The 26509-nt window shown below is 35.2% G+C and overlaps 1 protein-coding gene across 5 annotated transcripts in view; it reads left to right on the forward strand.

The window, feature by feature from the left end:
* The window catches only part of GPC5 (glypican 5), a 606863-nt gene that overhangs the window by 196620 nt on the left and 383734 nt on the right, over positions 1-26509 (forward strand). For all 5 annotated transcript variants that reach the window (XM_040057160.2, XM_040057161.2, XM_040057162.2 and 2 more), the window contains one exon: positions 3475-3595. In XM_040057160.2, coding sequence (XP_039913094.1) covers positions 3475-3595 — 121 coding nt within the window. The remainder of the gene's footprint in view (positions 1-3474; positions 3596-26509) is intronic.

Consider the following 26509-nt stretch of genomic DNA (forward strand, 5'->3'; position numbering starts at 1 on the left):
CCATGTTCTCTAACCAGTTGTTCTCTAACGTGGGTTCTTCTTACAGGCTGCAGTTCTTCACAAACTGCTCCAATGTGGGTCTTTTCCACAGGGTGGAGTATATCAGGAACGGGCTGGGTCCTCTCAAGGATCACCTGCCAGCAAACCTGTTCCAGCATAGACTCCTCTCTCCATGAGTCTGCAGGGCTGTTTCTGTCATATTCTCAATTCATCTCATCCACCTCCTCTTGCTCAGAAGTTTTTTCTCCATTTTAAATCTGTTGTCACAGGAGTACTACCACCATTACTGATGGGCTTGGGCTTGGCCAGCAGTGGGTCTGTCTTGGAGCTGGCTTGCATTAGACATGGGGAAGGCATCTGGCAACTTGTCCCAGGAGCCAATCCTACAAGCTTCCCTTGGGCTTTGCTTTTGCCAAGCAAGCCAAATACACTTTGGGCAAAATATTCTTCCAAATCAAATTCCATTTAAATTAATCTTAATTTTTTAAATTCAGCTCTTCATTTTCCATATGTGATGGTTACTCCCAGTATGTTCCTGGGGGAGAACTCACATCCAGAACCTGGAGGATCAATTTCAAGACTGAAGTCTTGGAATACAAAATTAAAAACTCTCAAATGAATAAAAACTTTACAATGCTTGAATAGCACATCACTTCAAAACTATAAGGATTTTTTGAGAGAAATATCAACTCCTTTAAGAGTCAAAGTGGGAATGTGGTAAATATCTAGTAAATCTAATGAACCAGAAAACTTTGGAATGTGTAGTGATTATACCAATACTGGGTCCAAAGGGTTGATATATAAGGATTGGTATTTTCTCCATTGACATGAACTTGTATGTTAATTGGTGTCTTCTGGAGCCTGTAACAGACAAAAATGTCAGAAGAATGAGATGAAATGTGTCAGTTTTCACAGATCAGGGTTTGAAGAGTTTGGGGGCAGTCAGTTTATTTGTGAAGGTTTTAGGTGGAAAGGTGTACTGTTCTGTTTGGAAATGGTGTGGAGGATAAGGAAGTTTGCAGGGAGCAGGAAGCAGGGAAAATATCAAATTCATTCTGGAAGCCCCAGATAGGATCATGCCAGCTGGATGTGAGAGAAAGGTCAGTAGTGAGAAAGAAGGTGGAAAGGTGCTAAACGGCTCAGAGGAAATAAGAAAAAGTAATACCAAAGTTACTACCAGTACCTATTGATCCGAATATTTGTTCAATGCAAATAGACTTAAAGATGTGGTGCTGTCAAGCACTAGTGAGCTACTTGTCACTGTTTCGGTGCACATCACCTCTGCTTCAGCTTCTTACCTTTCCCACTCTCAACTGAAAAAAGGTGAAGAAGAATTTAGAGAATGTTGACTCTGAAGAGGTTGGAGAAATTACTGAAACTCCTAATATCAGGTCCACTCAAAAGACAGCATTACCTTTTCAGATACTTTCTCTGGTGGGAAAGAAGGGAGTCAGTCCTACAGCAAATACCAGCTGTGCAAGACTTCTGATTTCATTGTAGAAATAGCTGAAAAAGAAATTACAGTCAGTCTTGAATGAGTCATTGCCAAATAATCCCCAGGTGAGTTAAACTAATAAAATTGTAGTATAGGGAAGTTTCAGCTTCTGCAAGATTTATTTCTTCCTGCATGGTTAGAGAAATGGGTATCATTGAATTTCAAAAAAAAAAAAAAAAAAAAAAAAAAAGAAAGGGTATTCTTTTTCACAGTTATGCAGTTCACAGACAAATGTGCAATAGTTGGGTTTGCAGCGTTTGAAAAAAAGGTGTTAATTGAAGAATTCTGAGTGACAGAAAGTGAGAACACTGATTTTGCATGCTGTGAAACAGAGTAAGACTACTGGATAGAAAGAATAGACATAACCTTCAAGATTTTTTATAGTGTTACGGTGTGATGTGAAATTTTGATGTTGCATTAAACTAGTATGTTGAGTTAAAGCAGTCGTTTTTTCTGGTCACTGCAGCATTGTTCAGCTGGAATTAATTCCTTATTTATTGATATATTTTGTTTTATACAAATGACTGCCAAATATTTTTTTTAATGTTTTTATGTTTAATTTTAATCTTTTCACACTTAGAATTACCAGAAGATTTGTGGACCCAGCCCAGATTGCTGCACTAAACAGTGGCCCAAGATTAGCAGGCAGACTGCAGATTTTGTACACACCCCTGTACAAAGCTTTTCCCCATCACTTCAAGCTGGCAACTGTATCCATTGCTACAAGACAGTACAAAAAGCTCCCTTCTGTAAATCACAATTACACCTTTTCAAGAATATGAGCCATTCATTTATTCACTGTGTACACTTCCTCGGGAATATCCTAAATCTCATTTAGGGTGATATTTAAGAAAAGATCAAGGACAAAATGTTGTTGTTATGTTGCAACCTTGCTTTACTGAACTGCATTCATTGTTTAGCATATATGCAAGCTTTTCTGCACAGCTAAGAGGACAAGTAATGTTTTTCATAAAAGAAATTCTGCAAAATTTGACTATGCTGTGTTGTCTGCACTTTATATGTGGATTTAATAGGAGGAATTAGACATTTCTTTACTCTGATAAGTCTATTTCCTTTCTTTTTCTTACAGCATAACAGCTGGCAAAATACTTTTGAGACAGAGACATATAGAGCTATCCTCTTGTAGAGTACACTGAAAAAATATAGCATATGGAAAGTATTTGCATAATGTACAATATCTGTGATGAGAAGGTAGATATTCAGTTTTTCTTGCATAATTTGAGTATTTCATATAATATGGTAAGTTGAATGAAGAATTGCTTCTTAATAAGCTACAGAATCCTGCTTGGTGGTTAGTTTATATACTGTATTTTGAATTTTGATGTATTATAAACAATGTTCTACTTACTCAGGCAGTTCTCTTTTGAACCAGCATATATTTGTTTTTTACTTCTTCTTTTTATATATCTATATACCAAGTACATTTTGGCCTACTCTTACTTATATAATTTATGTAATGCTAAATAATTTATGCACAATGTGGCTGCTTTCTTTCAATAAATATTCTGTCTGTGCATGCACTCACAAAAACTCTAGAAAACTTCAGGTTTATTTCTGTACATATATGAAATCTGGAGTTTGTTTTAAAAACCTGAAATGTCACACATTTAGGCAATTATCATGTTGTTGTATTTAGCAAAATCAAAATGGAGCAGAGTCTTTTTGCACACACACAAAAAGACATGCACAGGGCTGAATGTTTCATGCTACGAAATGTATATAACTTTCCTTAATAAAGTCTGCAGTAAACTAAAGTGATAATAAATAACAGAACTTTGTGGAATGTAGTAATTATATTTTGTTGTATTTCTTTTTTGTGGAAAATATGTGCACAAAATTAATGCACCTCATTAAAGAGGTATGCTGGTGCCATGAGAGATAATAAAAACTAGAAGATGACTCTTGGAGAGTAGAGTAAGTTACTAAACCATTTTTATGTGTGTTCGGTTTTAAACTAGCTATACGCACCGTGTGGTTGGCAGTGGAATCAAAGCTCAGTCTGAAAATCCAGAAGTCCAAGTGAAGGGAACAGATCCTGTAATAAGTCAAATTATTGACAAGCTGAAACATGTTATTCAGGTAAGATGCTTTTTCCTATGGATACAGTACAGTTCTAACAACCACTCTAGTAATGAAAGTATTAATTTACTGTACCATGAAGGTTCATTCCAGTTTCTGCTGAGTGCACATCCACAGCAAAACACTAGTTGCTCTTTGTCTCACTTCAGTTATTAAAAATTATTTACTTAAAAGGCTTGCATATGGTAGATAAGTGTAGGAAGTGGGGCTCTGGCAACTGAGCTATCTGTACCTGCAAGTACCACAGCTCAGCATTGCAGTGAGCATACAGAAGCACAAACAGTATGATTTAGGGATATTAACTGGGTGCATGTGTTTAAATAACAATAAAACATAATTTTACTCTTCCCTCTTCACTAAATCTAGATTTTTTTCTTAACTTACATTGCTGTGAGGTTTTTTGTTTAGGTGCCAGGTATAAAAACTAGCAAGTTTGAATGAAAATCACATGCTTGCCAAACAAGTTGGTGTTTGTTACCTGATGTACATATCTGTGAATTACTAAGTTTAAAGCTTACAAGGAAATAAATTCCAATATGGTTCTGTACAATCGTAATATTGTAATAAGTTTACAGGATTACACGTATCTCTGGTTACATGCCACATTTATATGCACAGATAGCCAGAACTAGAGGAGAAAAACAATTTTGTTGAAGGTAACAGTTATTTTGCCAACAGCTCTGTATTTCAGTTTAAAAGTACAAATTTTCACTCTCATCTGAAGGCTCAGTGACCAGAAGGGTTCTACAGACATTTCTTGTCAGTGACCCATTTAACCCAGTATCCTCTCCTCTGCACTGGTAAAAGGAGGGCTAATTAAGGAGACCATGAAGCTTCTCCCTTTTATTGTCTTCCCTTCTCTACCTCATTCCCCAAACAAGAGAATTAGAGATATTAAATGTCTTCTCCTTGCCTAGTACATTTAGATCCATCTAAGGACTTGCTTTAATTCTGTTTTTACATCTTCTTGACAGCTTTTAAATACAGTTTCCCACATGCTTTCCATAGTTGAAATATTACTGATAGCTTCACAGTAAATCCTCTCGGTTCTTACATCTCTAATTGTGGACAATAACTCTTCTCTAACAACAAAACAAAGAATGATGAAATAGAAAAAAGGAAAAAAAACAGAAAAATTTTATTTCCATCAGTAGTGTTGTTTTCTGGGAGAAGTGGCATTAGTTTTGAGGTTCAAAGGCAATCATTCTTTCCTTCTTAAAAGAAATATCTTTTTTATCCCTCCAGCTTCACCATCATGCTTTTGTCTCTCTTCTTTATTAAAATAGCATCTACCATGGTGGGAAAATCAATGCAATTTTCCCTACAAGAAATGCCATTATTTAATTAATAACTACAAACTACTATACAAAGATAAACTTTGCAAATATTACCAGGTAAGTTCCAAGGTCTTTCATCTATCAGAAATGGTTTCCTCCTTTTATATTAAAACTGTCTGTATAGTTCATTGTGTTGGTTTCCTCTAGAGGCTTGAAGTTGTGTTGTTTTCTCCTTGAGTGAGTACCTAAAAGAGTGGAATAGAATATTTCCATTATAAAGTATTTCATTTTGAGAGCTTACTTGCCCTTGTCCCCAAAGACTTGAGTGGATCTTGCGGAAAAGGACATAAAATTTACATACTGAAATGCTTACTAGCTTCCAAGTATATTTTCTTTTTGTGGGATAGTTTCTTTCCTTGTAGCTCTGAGTATGAAAATAGGGTCATGGGATAAAGAGAGCATCAAAATCCTTAGAGATCTGACATATAACTGCTTTTTCCCAGGAAAAAAAAAAAAAAAAAAAAGTGGGCTGAAGGAAAAAAGCTTTCTTCTTCACCATTTACAATGGGCAGAAAATAAGGGGAGCTTAATGGATTGTGATGATGCCTCAGAGACAGACAGTCAAACTTAACACACTATCCAAGCTGTATTATTAACTTCAAAATTTTAAATAGCTAATTTGGTAGGAACAAAACATATTGGTCAAGTCTTTCAAAACTAATCATGCCTGAAATTTACAAAACTATGTGCTTTAATTCATCTTTTTGGTGAAAATAGCAAAAGGGTAGATATTTTTGAGATCCCTTTCTGCTCATATTTAATGTTAACTTAGGAGACCAGATCAAGACCATTCTGCCCTACATACAGAAAAGGACAGATTTCTTAGCATCTCCTCTACTTTTTCCTGTTGTATGTACAAAGGCATAAAAATCCCAAGCAAAGAATTAGCTTTAAAATATGTAAATATACAATGCTTAAACTCAGTTTTCCAAGTTCTCTCCTGTTAAAAACTTTAAACCTCTGAAATCAACCCCTGTTGCATAAGTGACAGTATCTCTTTCAAGCAGGCTGTGGTTTCTAGACAGTTTTCCTTTGTGAGAGACTCACAGTAATCCTTCTTTTTTCTATAAATAGTGGATTTATCAAAAAATCAATAGAAATTTTTGATTCTGTTGAACCCCAACAGCTGTAATTTGTGCCCTGGACTCTGTAGGCTCATATTCACAACAACAAAGTGCAATTAGAGGAGCTGATATGAACTCTGCTGAACTAGGCAGTGCTGAATATGGCTTGAAAAAGTGATCTCATGTAAAACTCCTTACTTGTACAGACTGGTATTTTGGAGAGTTTTAAATTATGGACTCTTCATTCGTTTATCTTCATGGCAGGAAAATTACAGGTTCAGTGTGTATCATATTATGTACTGCAAACTGCAGCTATCACTCTAATAGTTAATCAAGATAAGCAAAGTCAGTTTTACATGTCATAAATAGTAATAGGAATTATTTTCCTTTCTTCCTCAATAATTTAAAACCACGATTAATTCATCATTCCCACAAGTACAAATACTAAGGTTATGAAGGAAGTGTGATATTTTGGAGCTCTGATTACAGGCAATTGAACCTTGGTCTTTCCAGCGTGTTTCTTCTTTCAGAAGACAATCTTTAAAAGATACTGCTTTTGAAAGCAGTAGACATTACTTGGAGCTTGTGTTTACAGGTTAAATAAAGTCTTCCTCATTTTAGGAAACCTTGCCATAGCAGAAGATACTCCTTTGTCTGACTGTTTTAGTTAGACAGACCAAATTTCCCCCTGGAGATCTCCAGAGACACCTACCCTTAGTGACGATACTGGAAATTTAAATGAGTCTATCAGGATAAATTATTTCCAATTTCTAGGTGCAGCAAAAGGCAAGTCTGAACTTATTTGGAAAAGATCCCATATTGCACTGCTATACCACTAAAGTGCTAGCTGATATGCATAAAATAATATTTACCATCTCCACAAAGGGCTGCAAATTGTCCCTAATGGAATTGATGCTCACATTTCTTAAAGGAGTAAATGCCCATACTTCATATGACATTAGATGTTGGTGATAGTCTAATTTTTCCTTTACTACTTGTCATTATTATTGCATGTTTCACCATGCTGCCATTTGCCCATTTACCTATCTCAAAAAAGCTGCAAAAATAGTGAGATGAGACTTTGTTTTGACATTGATTTTGCATACTAACAACTACATTTTTCCACCTGCATTTTTTTAAGCTTTTATCAATGTACCAGAGCACAGTCAAGTTAATATGTATTTTTGTAAGAGCTGTTCAAGTATGGATTGGAAATGGGGATGGAATATATTGCCTGAATCCTCACCTGCTCATGCAAAGAAGAATGTTTTGAAATTATTCATGCACAAGGTGTGGCACTTGCAGTTACGTCTACTTACAGTAGTGTTATGATAACCACCTAATAGCTAAAACCCCTCTGCCTCTTAAACTAGTGGCAACAGCTGTAAAAATGTCACAAATTAGACATTTTAATGACTTTTTTAAATGACTGAAATGCAATTCTTTCTCATGGAATGAGGGAATTCTCAAGAGCACAGCATTAGACAGATACATTGACACACTCTATGGTAATATGCTCTTGGACACTCACTTTCTAAACTTTCCCTTTCTCTTTTTAAATGCATTTTGTTGATATAGTATAACCTGCAGTTTGTACATTTCAATAACAGGTAAGTGGGAAACAAAATTTCAGCTCACTTTATGCAGCAGCCATTCAACTTTCACGGGTATTAGAATTGCTTTCAGCTGTGTTTGCTCCTAAACTGCTTATTTATTTTTTGTTGAACTAGGAAAGATTTTCTCATGAGTTTGTTTTGTATTTCATATTACAAATGCATAGCTAAATGTTAATTTTGCCTTAGATTTTGTTTTTACTGTGGTTTTTTACACTTTTTGGTTTCATCCAAAGGTAGAACAAATCTGCAGGTAAAGAATCACTCGGTATGTTGATTGTGTTATTTTTTTTCCCCCAATGATTTGTTAGTACTGCCTTTATTTATTTGTTTGTTTGTTTGTTTGTTTGTTTGTTTATTTCTGGAAGTAATACAATGCTACTGTCTTTTTGAAATCAAACCCTTGGACAAATTCTGGTTTTGGCAAGTCATGATAGTAGAGTCCTAGTGATATAGGGATATCGGGATATTCCTACTTGACAGAAGTCTATTTCATATTTGTCGTGTAAGCTGTTCCAGTCTTTTATCCCTTCTATGGAGAACTGCCTCTGACTGCTGGCTGGTGCCAACAATATGCTGAATGCTTAATTATTATTACTGCATGTAAAATATTGGCAGAATTCTTGTAAAAATATTAAGTAGCTAGAAATCAGGTGGGAAATTATTTTCTGAGTTTCATACTCCTCCGTTTTAAAATATACTTCAACTTCTAGCCTCCAATGTATGCAAAAGAGTGATGGATTGCTGATGCTTTTGTATCTCTTGAGAGTGAAAAGGTTTTTTTCACAGTTCTGTGATGATAGTGAAGGTAAAAACTATTTTTGTTGCTCACAAAGATGGTCTTCCTGTATTTGTAAATCAAGCACTAAAAGATATATGAATATTCTGAGATTACTGTATTGGAAAATTTTGTGTAAACTCAAATCTGTGCATGGTTTACAGGTAGAAGGCAGAAAAAATGGGATTAGGAGGGTATGCAGTTTAGCTGTGCAGTCAGCTAAATCTCCCACTGCTGAGAAGCTTAGGAAGCAAATGAGAAAAACAGTCACCAGCCACATAGTCTTTCTGATCAGTAATTTAATTAAAACACCAGTAATAGTTTCCCTAGCTTATTTTGTTTTTCACTAACTAGATTACCAGAGTTATTAAGGGCTAATAAAAGTACTGTTTATTTAGAAGAATTTTTTTTTTTGTGCAGTATCTTTTTTAAACAGGATTTATACTGAAATGAAGAGTGTACATTGCACAGAGCTTTCTGAATTTGTTTGCTGTTCAAATTTGTATAAAACTCTTAATAATGGGCTAATAAAAAAAAATCTTAACATTTGATTTTTGGTTATTTTTCTCCTTGTATTTCTTATAAAGCCTTGCACAGTGCACAGTGAGAAAACATATTTGTTGATGCAGCAGGGAAATACTGTCAATTCTTACCCATTTTGTGAAGAAAACAGTGGCAGATAAAATAAAAAAGCCTTTTCTAGCTACTTAGGTGGACAGTGACACTAACTGAAGTATTCATTACGGTGCAGATCCTATCCCCAAAAGTCTATTTTGTACCTAAATTGTTTGCTGTTATAGCTGGTAAAAATTGCTTGTGTTAAGTTTTTTAGCAAAACAGGACCATTGTTCTACCTTCTTGTTTTTAAGTACATTATAAAGGGAAGGAGAGTTTTGACATTTTGGAAGAGCCTGGGGTAGCTCCCCCTGCTCCTCAGAGAGACCGCCACACCCTGTACACGGTTTTAATATGTATTTCTGAAATCATTATTCTTATTTCATTAATAATAGAGAAATATTCTCAAACTGACATGCTTGGAATAACATGTTTGGTAAAAAGGGAAGAGAAATGTTGAACGGTATCAAATAGGGCTTTCAAAGATTTAAGTTAAACAGGACATCAACTTTCTAGTCAGAAGTGAAAATCGAATAGAGGCTCTAGCTTATGAAATCTGACACAAATCACAAAGCTTTCCCATAGTTACCTTAATTGACAGCCTCTTAAGAGCAGAGACTCAGCAGCTAGATAGAATATCACATCAGGATGGAAAGTATCAACAAAAATTTGAGAAGCCACTTACTGTTCCTGTTAGTACTAATTAATTACGGATGTAATATGCCAACCTCTCCGTAAGATTAAGAAAATACTTTGTATTCAAGCAGATACATTAAAAAGGGAAAAGAAGAGTGGGACAGTAACTAGGGTTAACACTAGGTACCATTAGGATGTAAGTGGCATCTTGTAGTGATCTCCTCAGTACCATGGAAATTCCCGTGTGAGTGGTTCCTCTCGGCTGACATATGAAGGGAATGAGCAGGATGGCCGTGCTGTGCATCCATTTGTGTATTGGTGCTGGCTGAGCGCTGTGTCCCACCTCAGTTGCTGGTTGTAGATTGTGTACAGGAGCAGAGAGTGTTCAAATATAGCAGCAGTTCTGAAAATGTTGATGGGAGTGCATTGCCTTTTGTCAGTCCATGTGTCACAGCTGAGGAGAATGCTACTGGGGGTTTGAGGCTTGGGCTAGAAGAACTTCAAAGGTCCCTCCCAAGCAAAACTATTCTATGATCCTATTGACTCCATGACTGTGCTGTGTGAACTCATATGCTATTAACACCAGGTAATACACATGGGAAGAGATATCGTAAATACTATGGACATGAAAAGATGTTGTCAACAATTATAAAACAAAAAGCACAAAGGAAACAGGCTTCATTACCATCAGTGATCATAAGACCATTTCTTAGAATAAATGCAAAACTGTGACATCTAAAACAAAACAGGTACCACAACAACACAAAACAATTTAAAAGGCAGAAGCAATTCAGAGGTTAATTGTTAAGGGGGAAAAGTTGCCAGTCACAGACTTTCTGGCCTAAAAAGCCATGCATCCTTTTAGACCATGTTGAATGTTTCCTATTTGAGACAGGCTATTTCCTTTTGGTCTCAGTCCTGAGAAATCCTCGGAGGCAGTGACCTGTGGAGAGCAATACAGAGCAAGTAATTTGCTGCAAGCATCATTATAATTTGTTCTCCTTGTCAGTTTGTAAAATAAGCAATGTGTTCTGTAAGCACAAGAACTAACAGTCTGGAAAGCAATCTGTTGCTCTGAAATCTTATAAACAGAAATCTCATGTTATCTATGAGGGCAGTGTGTTGCCTAAAGAACTCATCTGCTCTCTGGAAATTTTGGAAATTGTGGAGAACAGCAGCATAGTATGGAGCATTCAACTGCTTTTGAACCCTGTGGGTCTGAAATCCACGTGGATAACACAAACCATATTTGAAACTGTACCATGTAGTTTAGGGTCACAAATTTTGCTCTGCACAACCCTGGTTTTGTCTTGAGAGAGTCAGTCAGCAAGGAGTTGAAGAATCAGTACCAAAGGTGAAGTATTTAATTTGCATGAAGTCTCAGCAAAGCTGTTCAGGACTATAGATTAAAAGGAAGTGTCAGAAACAAGCTGTGCTGTGCATTTTTTAAAGCGGTTTTTGTTTTGAGAGAGAACACAGAAAAATGCAAATATATCCTGGCAGACTATGGTTATGTGCTGGTTTGTGGGTAAGTTTTTTAGCTTCTCTCCAGTACAGAAATATTATATTGCTCTGTGTTTAACTGAATGACACATTTAAAAAAAAACAAAAACCAAAAGAAGCCCGATAAATATTCTGATTCTAAATTCTAAAACAAGCACATAATAAAAAATATACTCACAGAAGAAAACTTATCAAGATAGGAAAAAAAAAAAACCCAACCCTTTGATACTAAGCTGACTGAATAGACATTTATAAATTTACAATATTTTTTTGGAAAAATATTTTTTAAGTTTTGTCTTTAAAAACCAAACAAATTTAATATACTTTACTAAACAGATTGTGCAATCTAATTTAAATTCTTTAATGTGTTCATTTATTTTAATGACTTCAAAACTGTACATCTTTAAAGTAACATTATCTTATTTATTGGCTTAAAATCAGCATACTTTTCATTTCCTTAATGCTGTGTTTTTGCCTTTTGACTCTTATCTGTGTCTGATAAGCTTCATCTTTAGGAGCAGACAGAAGAAAGCTTCGAAGGAAATCTAAGCATCTGCTGCCAAATACCCATCCTAACTTGTTTGCAAAGCTCTGTCCTTGTAGGTCATACTTTGTAGAGAAAATGGAGACACCTCTGTCATTCCTACTCTGTAACTGGTGATAATTGTAGCAAGTGCTGTTCTTATAGTGGGACATTGGTGGGACACTTCTGCTTCCTATTTTTCCTGCACTTTTCTTTTTTCTCAAGTCATTCAGCTTGATCTATGGGCTTCCCCACTGCATTGATGTAAACAACTGTAGGATAAAGATCCCCCAAGCAATGAACAATTAATTTGATCTCTAAAGAGAACCCTAAACCAATCCTGTATCTGTAAATTCCTAAACAAAATATACAGACCCCAGTTTTTCAGGTATGATAATGTTTTGATTAGAAACTTCTCTTGTATTTTGCTTGTCAGTTCAGCTGAACAAAATCATAAAAAGTAATCACTATCCTCATCTAGTCTAATTGACATGCAATTACTGTATAAATCTTCTCATAGGTACACTTGCCCATAGTCTAGGCTGTGCAAATGATGAAAAGAAATTTTGTGAGGACTAAATGCTTTTGCTGATAGAAGTACTGTAAGCTAATTTTAGATAAGAGTGTTTTCCTTTATTTTCTGCCTGTTAATGGAATGTATATTTGCAGTGAATACAGAACTGTCCTATCCTTCTTCTATAATCCGTTAGGTATTATTTTGCCAAGTCCAGTTTCCCCTTGTCAGCTTCTTATTTCTGCTTCTTGACCCTACCCAGTTTCCCTTCCTCTTTCAAACAATCACATGGTTTTCATCTCATTCCATAAAATCATATTCAACATTTCTTTTAACAGGTGTCTGACCTGTGTTTCCCGTTGGTACACAAGTCTGGGACAATGACAACCTAGCTCAAAAGCAAGAATGTTGTTTCTCAGTCAGTCAAGACCATAACTGAGTTAGTTTTAAATGTCTGAATTAAGGTCTTACTGTTAGCTACTGACTAGTCATGTGGGAAAGTAGGAGAGAAGTGTATTATAGCCTCTGTGAACACTTTCGTCTTGATTGTGATGAAAGATGGGAGGCACTTTAAAGTGCAAAAACTGAATGACTATGATAAAAAACACAGTGATAAGATTGAAAGAGGCTGCAAAATTCCAATTCTGTTACCTTGAACTGTAATTTTCTTCTTAATGCAGCTGACTTGCCCTAACTCTGCCTTGAAACAGAGCTATTTACTCAGGTCTATGCTAAATTTATCAAGGCACAAAGATCTGGGCAAACAAAAAACTGCAGCATAATATGTCAATAAATATGGAAACATTACTTTTTAGTGAAAATATGCAAACTTCTCTACCAGACCTCTACCACAGTAAGACTACTGTTTATAAAGCTATCCATCATTAATTTCCTTACTTCTTTATCCCCTGATTTAACATCCTTGTCATATACAGAAATGTAACAACCGGCTCTCCAAGTAAGTCTCATACAGATTTTGAAGAATCAGGTAGCATCATAACCATGGAGGATGGCATTCAATAGTTGCATGGAAGCACTTTGGGAAGTTTTTCTTATTTATTGCAATAATTTAATTAATTTCATCTAGGTTTTTTTCCACTTTCTGTTTGACTATTGTTCTCCTCTATAATTTCTTTCATTAGAAGTCCTCCTCTAAACCTCTGTTATCTCTATGCCACAGTTCAACATTACATACCTAGTACATATTTTCTCATAGCTGTCAGTTTCCCCCCATTCTTCTGTTTAAAAACTCTTTTACAATTTACTGAAGCCTTGTTTGAAGTGCCAGCCATCTGGTTCCTTTACAGTTCAGCTGCAATTAGTTCCTACTGTAACAGCTCTCTTAATTTCTAGTGTCTACTCTTCTTAATTAATTAGAATTTTTATTCCTTGCACTTTTTCTTCAGTTTTAGATAATGTTCTTCTACTTCTGTTTTTGGAGCCATGTGGGATTCCGAAAGTATGTCAGTAAATACTCCTGTGGAGGGCTTGGTCTTCAATTTTCTTCCTAGAAGCTTAAATGTTGTCTCCAGAGCTTTTTTGAATGGTTTTGTATAAATCTACATGTACCCTTAACACTTAATTTTATCCAAAAATTATTACATATTTTTTCTACACAACTTACAGGGTTTACCATAGCCAGGTAAGATACTGTGATTTCTTTAGTTACTTATTAATAATTCAATTTGATTTAATTACTTATGTAATAAGAGTGCATTTGTTATTGCTTTTATTGCTTATACTGGCATTCTGTGCAGATCCTTCAAGAAACCACTTGTTTGATTTTCTTTCAGCCCTTTTAAGGAAGTCTTGTATGAGAAATGTGCTAAGATCAGAGTGTAAAGTTAGGATTTAGCTGGTGAAGTATGGATATATCCATTTAGATACTTTTTAGAACATACCATAATAATCAAGGAACAGACTTGTCTCCTTTTGCAATCCCAGACCACTGGGTTGGGCAGATTTAAGTGTATTTTTCTGCTGGATAACCATAGTTAAACTCTGCAGGTGTTGCAAACAGACAATTGTATTTTTGGTATAAGTAAAATTAAATCTCATAAAACAGCCAGCTTGATATATCTTGGGGGCTTATATGTGAAGAGGTCAACTCATAAAACATCCGTTTTAAGAAAATTGTTTTCATGCACATCAGTAAAAAGATGTGTATCTTCCTTTCTAGGAAAAAATCTCTTCAGTTAGAAATTTTGTGTGACAGAAGTTTTATCAAGAAATAATGGTATATGAAAACATAGCAACTAATAAAATGGACAGTGTGGGGGAATTTTGAGGAAGCATTTATTTGGAAGTTCTGAAAGAGAAAAGGTATTAATTTTAAATGAAACTTCTAACTGAAAAAATTGTTTTAATGTTGTACACTTTTCATTCCTTCTTATATTTCCTCTTTAATTCAATTTTTATTTTTTTTCCTCAAACTGTTCTTTCAACATGAAGGGGAAAACCCCTAGAAATAAATGATTTAACAGAAACAAAAAATAAGAGAAAGTGTTAATAATTGAAATATAGGAACAAATAAGGATCTATGAATGTTTAAATTTTATTTTATTTTTCATTTGATATTTGTATAATATTCTCTATTAAAATTTTTCCCCTCAGCCATTCTTTTGATATTTTTCCTATATTTAGTTTTAAAATAGAAAAAAATTAATTTAAAAAATTATAATATGGAGAACTATAAACTCATTTGATTATTTCAAGGCAATGTTGCTTAAGAGATTTTGGTATTATAGATCAATGAGGAGTGTCATCTGTGAACCCTGAGATTTTGCTCTTTTCTTCTGTACTTCTGTATTTTACAGGAATGGGTGGCTCAGATGAAGACTTAATTTTATAAAATTCTTTTATTTTTGATGCTGCTCAACCTTTTTCTCTTTTCCCCTTCTCTCTCTCTCTGTTTTGTTTGCCAATACATTTAAAATAAGTTTCAAGCAGTACACTGACTATTTTGGAGTCTTGCCTTTATTGCTTTCTAAGTTGTATGACAGTTTCATTATTCAGGCATTATTCAGGCTTGAAATATGCAAGTTCCTTCAGGACAGGAAAATAGTACATTGGTATTGTTTGTATTTTTAGAAAAATACAGAGTAACATGAATATCTAATACTATTTTGATATTGAAAGCAAAGTTGTCGCCTGGTCTCAAACCTTGAGTCATTTAAATCATAAATCCTCTAAATTGATTGCTTTCTCTCCAGGAAAGAGAAAAAGACACCTCTAGAGGCACTTCAGGCTTGAGACGGTGTGAATCATACTCTAGAATGTCTCATTTTTCCTATTTTGGCAATCTAGAATAACCACAGTCCAAACTGAGGTACTTTTGTGGATATATTTGTCCAAGGATACGGAATTTGCTTCACTATGGGCAATATTGAATGTGGTGGTGTGTTTTTCTTAATGTATTTTTTTTGTAGTCTCTCAAAAAAACCCCCCTCCCCTCCCCCTGCTTTCCTTGTATAGTTGTGTTAGTCCTTATTGTATCCACTTACTTGGTTGTCAATCCTTCCCTAACCCTGCCCCTTCTTCCAGACTGTTCCCTATCAATCCCCTGATCCTCGAGGCCCCATTGGTTTGTTTGTATTAGTCTCTTCCCCTTAGCCTCCCCATTGGTTTGTGCTCTGTAAACCCCACCTTGTGCTCCTCCCCTGTCCTCTCCCTATTGGTCCCTTGACCCTAAGCTTCTGTCCCTTAAAATAAGTGTCCTGCCTTTGGTTGAGGCCTTCGCCTCTGTCTTTCCTCTGAGTGTTTTTTTGTCTTTCCCTGATAATAAAGTCAATCCTCAGAGTGGCAAGTGGAGCCTATCCCGTTCTTTATACCCCAACTCGCCTAGTGAGCACTGAGGACACCCAGGAGCCCGGGGGAAAAGTGTGGCGGCCCCCATTGCTCGTGGTCCTTGGACCATCCTGGGAGTGCATACCACAACAACTAAATTCTGTTTGCATTTGTTCATGTGGACCTAAGGCAGGTGTCTTTCAAGAACAGATTGACTGCTTTTCTGTACCACAAAAATCCTGTATGTTTCTAAAACCTATTATAAGCTCCCCAGACATGTAAACTTCATTAAAACCCCCTGATAAGCTAATTTCTTGGAAGCAATTTGGGTGACCATAGTCAAGTCAGGATGTATTTTCATGACACAAAATTTTAGCCGAAATGCCAGTCTTCAGGATGCCCATCTGACAAACATCTCAGTGCTCTTTTCCTTATTCTTGTTTTCAGAGTTGTGTGTAGCTGCTTTGGGGTGGTTTGGAGGATTTCTTTTATCCAGCTCTGATCCGTTTGCAGTATAAAATTAGGGATATGAGAACAACTCTGCTAAAGTAATGATTTTGTGTACAAGATGTATCCGAATGTAGAAACTTAAGTCTAAGTATCAAAAAAACCAGAGTAAAAATAATATAAAGAAGTCAGGATCCAAATCAAAATTGATAAGCAAAATAAAGTCCTAGTGAAAATAAGAAACTCCGTGGAAAGGTATTAGAAAGTGCAGGGATTACATTGAATTTCCAGAAGCCATGCTGATTTAAACTTATGGGGTAGAGTAAAATAAATAGTAACAAAAATCTTCAGGAAGAAAAGTAAAAAAGCCTCTTTGAGAGAACTGAGCTTCTGTTCATCTATTTAAGTAACAAATATGAAAATTATTATGGAATCTAAAGGGTGGTCAATGGGAACGAGGTCTTGGAAATAAAAAGTAGATGATCGGGTTCAAGGAAAAAAATTTAAGTCTCATTTCATGCTTCTATACACCAAAACATGGACCACACAAGCATGAATCAATTTAGGAGAAAATTAGGAGGAAAAGGGAAAGCAGAAAATGTGCTAAGAGTCAACATGTGTTTACAGGGAGCCTGTGACAGAGCAATATATTGTCTTTTCAGCAGTATAATATCTTGTCAATACAGCATTCAAACATCATGTTTAGAATCTTTGCTTGAACGAGTATCATAGAAAAATTTCTGTGTCAGTAAGCTGGTTGCTAAAATGTTATATGTATTAAGTTTGACCTAGTTGGAAGAATAAGGATTATAGAGTTTGTAGTTAAGAAATTAAGTTTAAAAAAGTAGGAAGAGAAGAAGTTTCACCATCTATGTTTAAAGTGCCATTATTTGACTGCAGAAAGATTACTAGAATAGTTTCTCAGAGGTTGGCGTTGCAACCAGTACTAAATGATCTTGGCTTAAAAAGGTAGTGTTTTACAAATTTGGAAATGACAAGTTTTGACAATCTGAAGAAAATCAGATAATATAGAAATGACTGAGAGACAGAACAATAGAAATAGAATGAAATACAAAAACGTGAAGTGAGACCTTTTACTGGACGGGTCTCCCATTGCAGTTCTATGAGATTGAAAATTATGCACTTTAACTGGAGGCAAATGAGGACACCCAAGTCTGGTAACTGATCAAAAGATGAATTTGAACCACCTACATTTTCCAGTAATTTGGATTCAAGAAGGCTTATTATTTTTTTCCCAGCTGTGGGTCCAGAAACAGATTCTTATCACACATTCATCTTCTTCCCAATTATTTTCTATACAGTATTTAAATATGGTGACATATGCACTCAGGGAAGGGTGGAATGTACCTGGGTTTTATTGTTTTGGTTTATAAAAAGCTATTTCAAGTTTATATATTCTTCTTAAATTATAAATTAAATAAAAATTAAATTTGATTTTTTTTTCTACAAATTCTCTATGCTAGTTCTGTAGATTTTTATTTTTAAAACTTATTCTATAAAAGCTGAATAATGGTATTAATACAGTAGTATTATTTCAGTGTGAAGGGTGAGCCTTTGGATAAATATATTAACTGTTTATTTAATTTATCTAGTTACACTATGGTATTATATTCAACATTTCCTAATTTCTTTTCAAACTCTGTATTAATTTTAGTATTAAATATTATCACAAGGAAAAGATGGTAGTGTAAATTTTTATTTTCAGTTCTTTCTATTTCTCATAAATACGTAAATATTTCTAAACATTTCTAAACCTAAATAAATTTTAAACTGTTCTGTTCTAAAGTCGGATATGATAACCTGATTAAGAGATTAAAAATATCTTACCTGCTTTTTCAGTATTAGCGATGTAAAAAGATGTTGGGTATTTTTTAGAAAATGAAAATTGTGTTGTTTTGATGAGTTTTAGTGAAACCAAGTGGATAACGGCTAGGACTTAGAGAAAAAGCAACACTACTTTAAAAATACTGTAGTAGTATCTTCCACTTTGTAGTGAATGCTTCTAAGATGTACTCATCATCAGTGCATCAGTTGATGAAGTGATTTTATTTCAGAGTTTATTGCCTTGAAAGGATCAATAATCCTATTATTAGTAAACTCAGTAGAACAAAACGGCTCAGAGTATTCCCAAACTCCACACACTTCAGTAAAATATATTAAAATGTTTATTAACATTGAATATCTGCTGACTGTTTAATAGTTGAGATTAATTTTAACCATTTTCTGCTCTATTGATATTTCTACATCTAATTTCACAATTACATAATTTTAAAAGGCAGAAGTAAAACATAAGGATCTTCTCTCTACATTGAACTTTCCAGAGGAAATAATTGGAATTAGAAATATTTCATGGAAGTGTTTTGAGAACATTTCCTTGCTTTTGCTCTCCTGTTGGCCATGAACATTTTAGACTATAGGAATGGTGACATTTGAGCCATGTTTTTTGTAAAACTCTAAGTCACATGAGTCTTTGGAAAACAAAAAGAAAAAAAAACCCCAACCTCTTGCTTTTATGCCAGGTCCAGGTAAGGATATATGTATATGTATATGTATATGTATATGTATATGTATATGTATATGTATATGTATATGTATATATGTATGGGGGTTTTTTTTCCCTAGCTGGATATGGCAAAGAGGCTTTTAAATAAAAAAACTTTTTTTTTCTTTTTTTTTTTTTTTTTAATTGTAGAAATAAAGTTACTCTCTAAGAAAAAAACTCTTGAAGTCTTAAGATGCTTTCCACCACTTAATTGTTTGGTTAAGCAGTTTTGAGATAAGAAAAAGTAGAAACAGGCTTTTAAAAAGATACTTTAATATTTATCACTTGTGTCTTTTTCATTCGTATCAGACTTGATCAAAGGTCTTTCTCTCTCCTATTTTAGAAAGTATAATAATAATAAAATTATTGTTATACAATATCTATTTCCATTATTAGCATATGACATATGGCATTCAGGTATTATTTTTTTTATGTATTATGGTTAATGTAAATCTGGATATATATATATATATTTTAAGCTTGTATAATGCTATTACTGAATTTACTTTTACAGAAAAATATTTAAATGACAATTCTGAAAGAATAGTTTTGAATTATGAGTTACTCAACTTTTGGAAATTATTTCAATTATTATTATGAATACTATAATGAAAAAAAAATAGTACTTTTATTTGTTTTGATTTAGTGTTGTTTTTCTTCCTTATGCATAGATTTATGGAGTAATTTACATTTATAAGTGACAATTATTCTTGCCAAAAATATTTTTTAGTATTTGTATTCTTATGGGTTTTTTCAAACTGCTGATGAAAATTTTGTTTAAAAAAAAATGCTGAAACTTCATTCAGAAGTCTCTTTGCCGCTAACAGTTACCAAGGTAGTGTTTTGGAAAATTAACTTAGCATCAACATAAAATGACTGGTTTTGCAGACTATTATCAAGAAGACCTCTGAATCTAAAAAAAAAAAAAGTAAAACCTTTTTCTTCTTTAATATGTCCTTTTTTTTTTCTGGAAGTGCTGATTAGCTTAGCTTGCACATATTGTTACCTCTGTTGGAACAAGAATTACTCAGATGAATTACTCTCTTTTCTTTTATTTTTTCTTTAGAAATATTCTTTTTTATTTCACTTTAATACAAGTCATTATATAATAAAATTAATATAATTATTGGTTTTATACTTAAAGTTTGGCTATGAACCTATTATTTATGAAAATGCACAAGATTTCCAATTTATCACAAGTAATTGTCTACTGATAAGAAGAAATTCAACATTTCTCTTGTATTTCTGATTTTAATGGAAGCTTGATTTAAAGTGTATTCAGTAAGACAACATAATTTATGTGTTAGGAAGAAACCATAAAGGACAGTGTTCTTAATCAGATCTGGAAGATGGGAAATTATGTGTTCCTAACTGTTTGTAAAACTTGTTTACTGTCTATCTGTTAAGTTTTGTTTTCTTTTGCCATAAATTTTAATTTAAGCTCGGCTCTTTAAGTGCCATAAATTAGCTTACATATATGTTGCAGTGTCCCTCACGCCTGGCAGGCGCTGACCACAGGCTAGCCCAGTTCTGCACTGCGGCTAACGTGGATCAGTCAGGGTTAGGGCAAGCAATCTCCTCCCTGTGGGGTCTTGGTTCCCCACACCGGCTACTGGACCTGATGGTGTCACGACTGCGGCGACGGACAAAGGGTTGACTCTCTCCTGAACAGGGTTAAAGGTGGTTTATTAAAGGGGAGTCCAGCAAGGAGCTCCACTTCTGACCAGTGCTGCCCAGAGAGAGCCCGTAGAACTGGGCCGCACGAACTTATAAATGGGGGACGATCAAGGGGTGGCGACAACAGGTCAGCTAATCAGGGAATATGGGGGTATAACAGGGGGTGTTAACTTTTAAACATCGGATCAATCACAAGACGGGAGAAGGGGATTTCCCAGGCGCCAGCCTATCACTCGACACCTCCCCTGGAACTTTCCAGAAGCCAGGGAAGGGCCCCGAAGTGACAGACAGGGCGCCCAAGAGGAGAGAGAGGGGATTGACAAGGACAGATGGGGGAGTGGGATGATTGACATAAAACGACTTGTTATATAGCAAATTCATAGGGGAGGAACCATTACAGAAAACGGGGGCACAGTGGAATGAACCATTACAAAAAACTTCTTGTAAAACTGACAACAATTACTTAAGAACTTAATAAAACAACTCTTGCACCACCACACATATATATGGTGTTTACTGCAAAAATGCTTTACACTAACACATATTTCTCCTTCCCTGGGTTTGTTTGTTATTCTGAGGTACTCTTCAGAATATTAAACCTCCTTGTCTTGTAGATTCTGTCTTACTGTAGTTTGAATTTCTCTTGGGGATTTTGGTATAGATGGTATTAAAATTTGGGAAACAATTACTCCATTAACATGAAGTAAATGAAGTGATGACAATGTTGTTCGTAAAAAAGATAAGCCTTTATTTTTCTCCCATGCTATGTGTTTAAGGTGGGCATATAGATGCTAGTGAGACAGTGTTAGATCAGACTCAAGAAGAGTTATGAGAAATGAAAACTACAAACCAACAACTAAAAACAGGCTTACTACAGCCATCCTGCAGTGTTGCAGCTGCACAGCAATGCACACAATACAAGAGCAACTCAGGCTGATAGCATTGGAGCCTGAAGATAAATTATCACAGAATCACTGACCAGCTGAGGGTGGATGGGACCTCTGGGGGTTGTATAGCACAGCCCCTCTGCTCAAGCAGGGTCACCCAGAGTGAATTGCCCAGGACCATGTCCAAGCAGTTTTGGGATACCTTCTGAAATGGAGACTCCACAACCACTTCAGGCAACCCGTGCCAGTGTGTGCTCACCCCCCCCCCCCAGGAATGAAGTGCTTCTTGATGTTGAGAGGGAACCTCACGTGTTTCAGAGTGTGCCCATGGGCTGCCACTGGGCACCATTGAAAAGAGCCTGGCTCCCTATTGTTTATATCCTTCAGGTATTCATACACATTTATGAAATCCCCATGAGCCTTCTTTAGGCCAAACATACTCAGCTCTCATAGCCTCTTCTTACACAAATGTAGTCCAGTCACTCAATTACCTTAGTGACCTTTCGCTGGATTTTCTCCAGGATCACCTACTCTGACCTGCTGGCAACACTTGTAAAGTATCCCAGAAAACTACTGGTGGTCTTTGCCACAGAGGCACATCACTGGCTCGTGTTCCACTTGGTGCCCATCAGTACCCTCAGGTCCTCTTCTGCTAAGCTGCTTTCCAACTGTGTGGTCCCCAGCTTGCACTTGTGCCTGGAATTATTCCTCCAAGGTGTGGGATTATTTGTTGTTGTTGTTTGGTTTGGGGGTTTTTGTTGTTGTTGTTTGTTTGTTTGTTTGTTTTTTGGGGGGGGAGTTGTTGTTTTGTTCTGTTTTTAATGACTGTAACTTTGATACATACTTTGGAGCTGTGTATTGCTGTGAATTCATGGGTTCATACAGGCGTGTCTTGGCAACATGTTTCATTGAAATTTATTATTGGAAATGAATCTGTGCACTTGGAAATAAATAATAGCATTGAAGACAAAGTGTAACTCACTCAAAATGTATATAAAATACTTGGGAAATAGTGAATATAGATACTGTGCCTTCAAAGAGAAAAGTATTTAGATCAATCTTCAACCTGTAAACTCCAAAACTGTTCATAAAAAATGCAATTCCCACTCTTCAGTCCATTGCACTCCCAAGTAGAAAAAACCAAAAATGTCCAATTTCCAGTGCACTAGTAATAGAAAATACGGAGAAGTGTCCTCCAGAAGTGTTAACAGTTGTCTCTGCAATATGCTATCTGACATGAAGTGGAAACAAACAAACAAACAAACAAACAAACAAACAAACAAGCAAAATTGTAAGTGTTTGTAAGTATAGTTCTCTCTTAGAAATATCAAAATTAAATTAAATTGGTATCTTCAAAAATCCTTTATTACAGTGACCACAGATAGCAGTCTGTTGCTGTATTAGCAAGAAAAAGAAAAGTGAAATGAAGGTAGAAAATAAGGAAGAAAGTGAAGCTATTGTCAAAAGACCTTTGAAAGTATTCAATCTGAAAAATCATTAATATGTCATGCTCCCAAATTTTCATAAAATGTACATCTATTTCTGCAAAAGAAGATAATTTGATTCCTGTCATGCCATTTTTTTCTATTATTTTTACCACTGTTTTTTATGGGTTTTTTGATAATATTTCTGAAAGCACTCAAAATGTATGTCTCATTTTACGTAAGTTGTTAATGGGAAACCAAGCGCTGGTGAATAGTGAGAAGGTACCAAATTAACCAAGCTATCTGCATGAGTAGCAGCTTGCAGAGTAATCTGCAAGGATAAGGCCGTGATGTTCCCAATAAAGCCTACTGTCTATGAAGCACTGCACAGCAATAAGTCATGGGAAACAGAGGTAAGAGAATATTGAGAGGTGGGAAGAGGAGTGCCTGTCCCGACAGCATTTGCTAGCTTGCCAGCCATGCTCTTTGATGTAAAGTTTGGAAGATCTGTTAGACTTTGAAAGACTTTTTCCTTGGCTGATGCCTCCTAATAGTTTGCCAAAATATCAGAGATGTGCTTTCTGCAAGAAAGAATGTTGTTAGACCCTTGATTGATTCTTCTGACTTACCCACCTGCACTCTATAACTTTTGTATTGCTATCCATAATGCAGTCTATACATAGTTTTTTCCAACTAGTTTAGCTGACTGGAACAAGTCACTGTATAAGATACACTGGCAGTGTAGAATAAAGCAAACTATGATCTTCATAGGGTTCTTGGGGGTTTTTTGGGAAAGAAGTTACAATAATTTTATTGTTGGCAATACCTCTATAATCCAGCACATTTAGAAAAAAAGAATGTTCTACTATTTGTCATAGGGTTTTGTAACAGTAGTGTCTTTAGTGCTACCTTGTAAAACTCAGATATAGTGAAGCTTTTTAAAAGTAAACTCTTTAAATATTTCTTCCTTTTCTTTTATAAGCATCTGGAAATTATTCTCTTGGTTTAGCTCAAAATTGCTTTAAGTAGGCCATCCATGGTGCCAAATACAAATTATAGTAAATTTGGCATTTGTCTACCATGTTCAGGGAAAAAGGAACTATTTTCATTTTTGCATGTGTGATTGCCTGCAGGAATATGTACTTCCAGGGTGTGAAGAACTACACAGGGTTCTCTGCCTTTTTCTGTAGTTTTCTTACGATAATAACAGTGAGGTTCTTGGTTTTTATGAATTTTCTCTCTTTGAAACACAGGAAACAGGGAAGAGTTGTCTAGAAAAATCTCATGCCATTGTTTGTGCTTGCTTATGAATCTGACTGCTTATTTATCTTGTTTCACTAGACTCTGCTATTATCTGTACATCTAGCTGACCTGGAACATAGCAATCAGCATAAGCAACTGGCTTCCTCCCATGCCAAATCATGACCTTATTAATAAAATTCACTAGAGAAAACTTGTAGCAACCATAAAACAATCTGGAAAAGCAAAGAACATACTTATTGCACTCATCAAAAACAACTGAATAATTATATTCATTAATCTTTCTTACTTTACTCTGTCTGAACTTATTAAAGTATGCATACACTGGTTGTTTTCTGAATGTGGTGTGGGCTGTTTGCCAGGAAAAAGTTTTCTGTTCAGGTGCTCTAATGTCACAGTATTGCTACTCAAGATTTCGAAGTAGTATTTTACTAAGTTTTTTTAAACTAAATTGTCTTTAAAAAAGAATAATTTCTAAGAGGGGCTAGACGATCATAATTTAAATCAGTTCCAGGAAACAGATGAAATACCAATTTGTAAGCTATGAGTTCATGAGTCATTACAATATGTGCTATTATTAATGAGGTCTTATGATACCAACCTATTCCATGATTATTATGCTCTCTTTCATTTAAATTAGTTGTCTCACAGATAACTATGGGGAAAAACACATGATAATATATACAACCATAAAATAAAATCTAGTTAATGTCTGTTTCTGCATAGGCTTTCTTATCAATTTCTTCCTTTTAACAAGTTACGTGAATGTATACACTTACACGCATACAGAAAGCATCTTTATGCATGATCACTGAAATATCCTATTTCATCTGTCTGGTTGTGAGGCTAGAGAAAAATAACTATGGCGGAATTGTCCTCTGTTTGAAGGTAGCAGATAATAGGGGCCTCTTTTGTATATAAGGGAAAAGAAATGAGCATTTTTTTGAATTTTATTTGTGGTTGTCTCCTGTAATAGTTCCAGTCCAATGGCATGAAAGTAAATATTTTTACAAAAATTTTGTCACAAAACTGGTATCTACTCCTGTAGTCTGGCATTTCCTGAACGATTATTTTTAGTAAGGGGAAAAGCTGGAAAACTACTTGTTCAGCTCACTATCCAATAACCTTCATTTCAATCACAGCTTTACTTAGCAAGTCTAATCATGTTTTGGCTCTTGCTGAAATAGCATTTATCTACACAGGAGTTAAAAATAAAGAAACTCAAAGTCCAGTAGGGAACAACTTTGTGTGGTGATTCTTGTCAAACTAGTCCTGTGTACAGTGGAACTCTGTCACTTTCTGAATGTCTGTCACAAGTACCTCAATTAATTTCTTTATTGCCTCCTAAACAATTTTTTTCACTTGATGAAAGTTAATTTCTGCAATAGTTCTCTTTTCTGAGCTGCTCTGTGTGAAATGGAAAACATGATAATTTCTGCTTCTTTACTTTATAGGTTTCTACCAACTTTCTTACATTAGATTTGATTGTTGCATTTAATTTCAGGAAGGCTTTAATTCTTTAAAGGTGGCCTCACTTTTCAGTCACTCCTAGTTACAGACATCTAATCATTCACCTCAGTGCAAACAGTCCATCAGGTGCTTAACAACAGAACAATGACACACAAAAATGGAAATCCATATTATGAAAGAGGTCCTAAATCAACCCTCACTGATTAATTTCCCCTTTATTCACAAAGCCTAACTCATTCTGACTGAATCAATCAAAAAGCTATTACCTTCATACTTGCAAGTGTTACTTTCAAAATCAATGAAAACTGAATTTATTTTTAAGATGCAATATATTACCAAAATAAAAGTTCCCATTTACTTAAGCTAGAGATTTATCAAAAACTGTTACAGCTGGAAAAATCTTAGGGTTTGACCCGGGTTTTTTTGGGGGGTGGGGGGGATTGGTGTTTTTTTAATGTTCAACTTTGTCCATATTTTCCAGGTTCATTCACTTCAATAGCTGCATTGCTCTTAATTTTGTGAAAGTATTTTTATTTCTTCTGTACATGAAGGCTCTCAGACAGAACCAATATTCAGTAACAGGAACTTCCTAGGGATATGTCAGTTGGCAGTGCCTTTGGATGCAATCATCATAAAATCAGGGAGTTCAGTATCCTGAATAAAGTAGGGAAGAACAGTAGCAACATACAAACTTTGAGGCAGCAACCAAGAGAATTAAAAAAGTTGGCTGATGTTCTTGCAAGGTTGCTCTCTGTCATCTTTGGAACATCACGGACATCTGGGCAGGTACATGGTGATTGGAAAGAAAAGCCTCATG

This window comes from Hirundo rustica, chromosome 2, assembly GCF_015227805.2.
Source record: "Hirundo rustica isolate bHirRus1 chromosome 2, bHirRus1.pri.v3, whole genome shotgun sequence".
In the NCBI taxonomy this organism is placed as follows: Eukaryota; Metazoa; Chordata; class Aves; order Passeriformes; family Hirundinidae; genus Hirundo; species Hirundo rustica.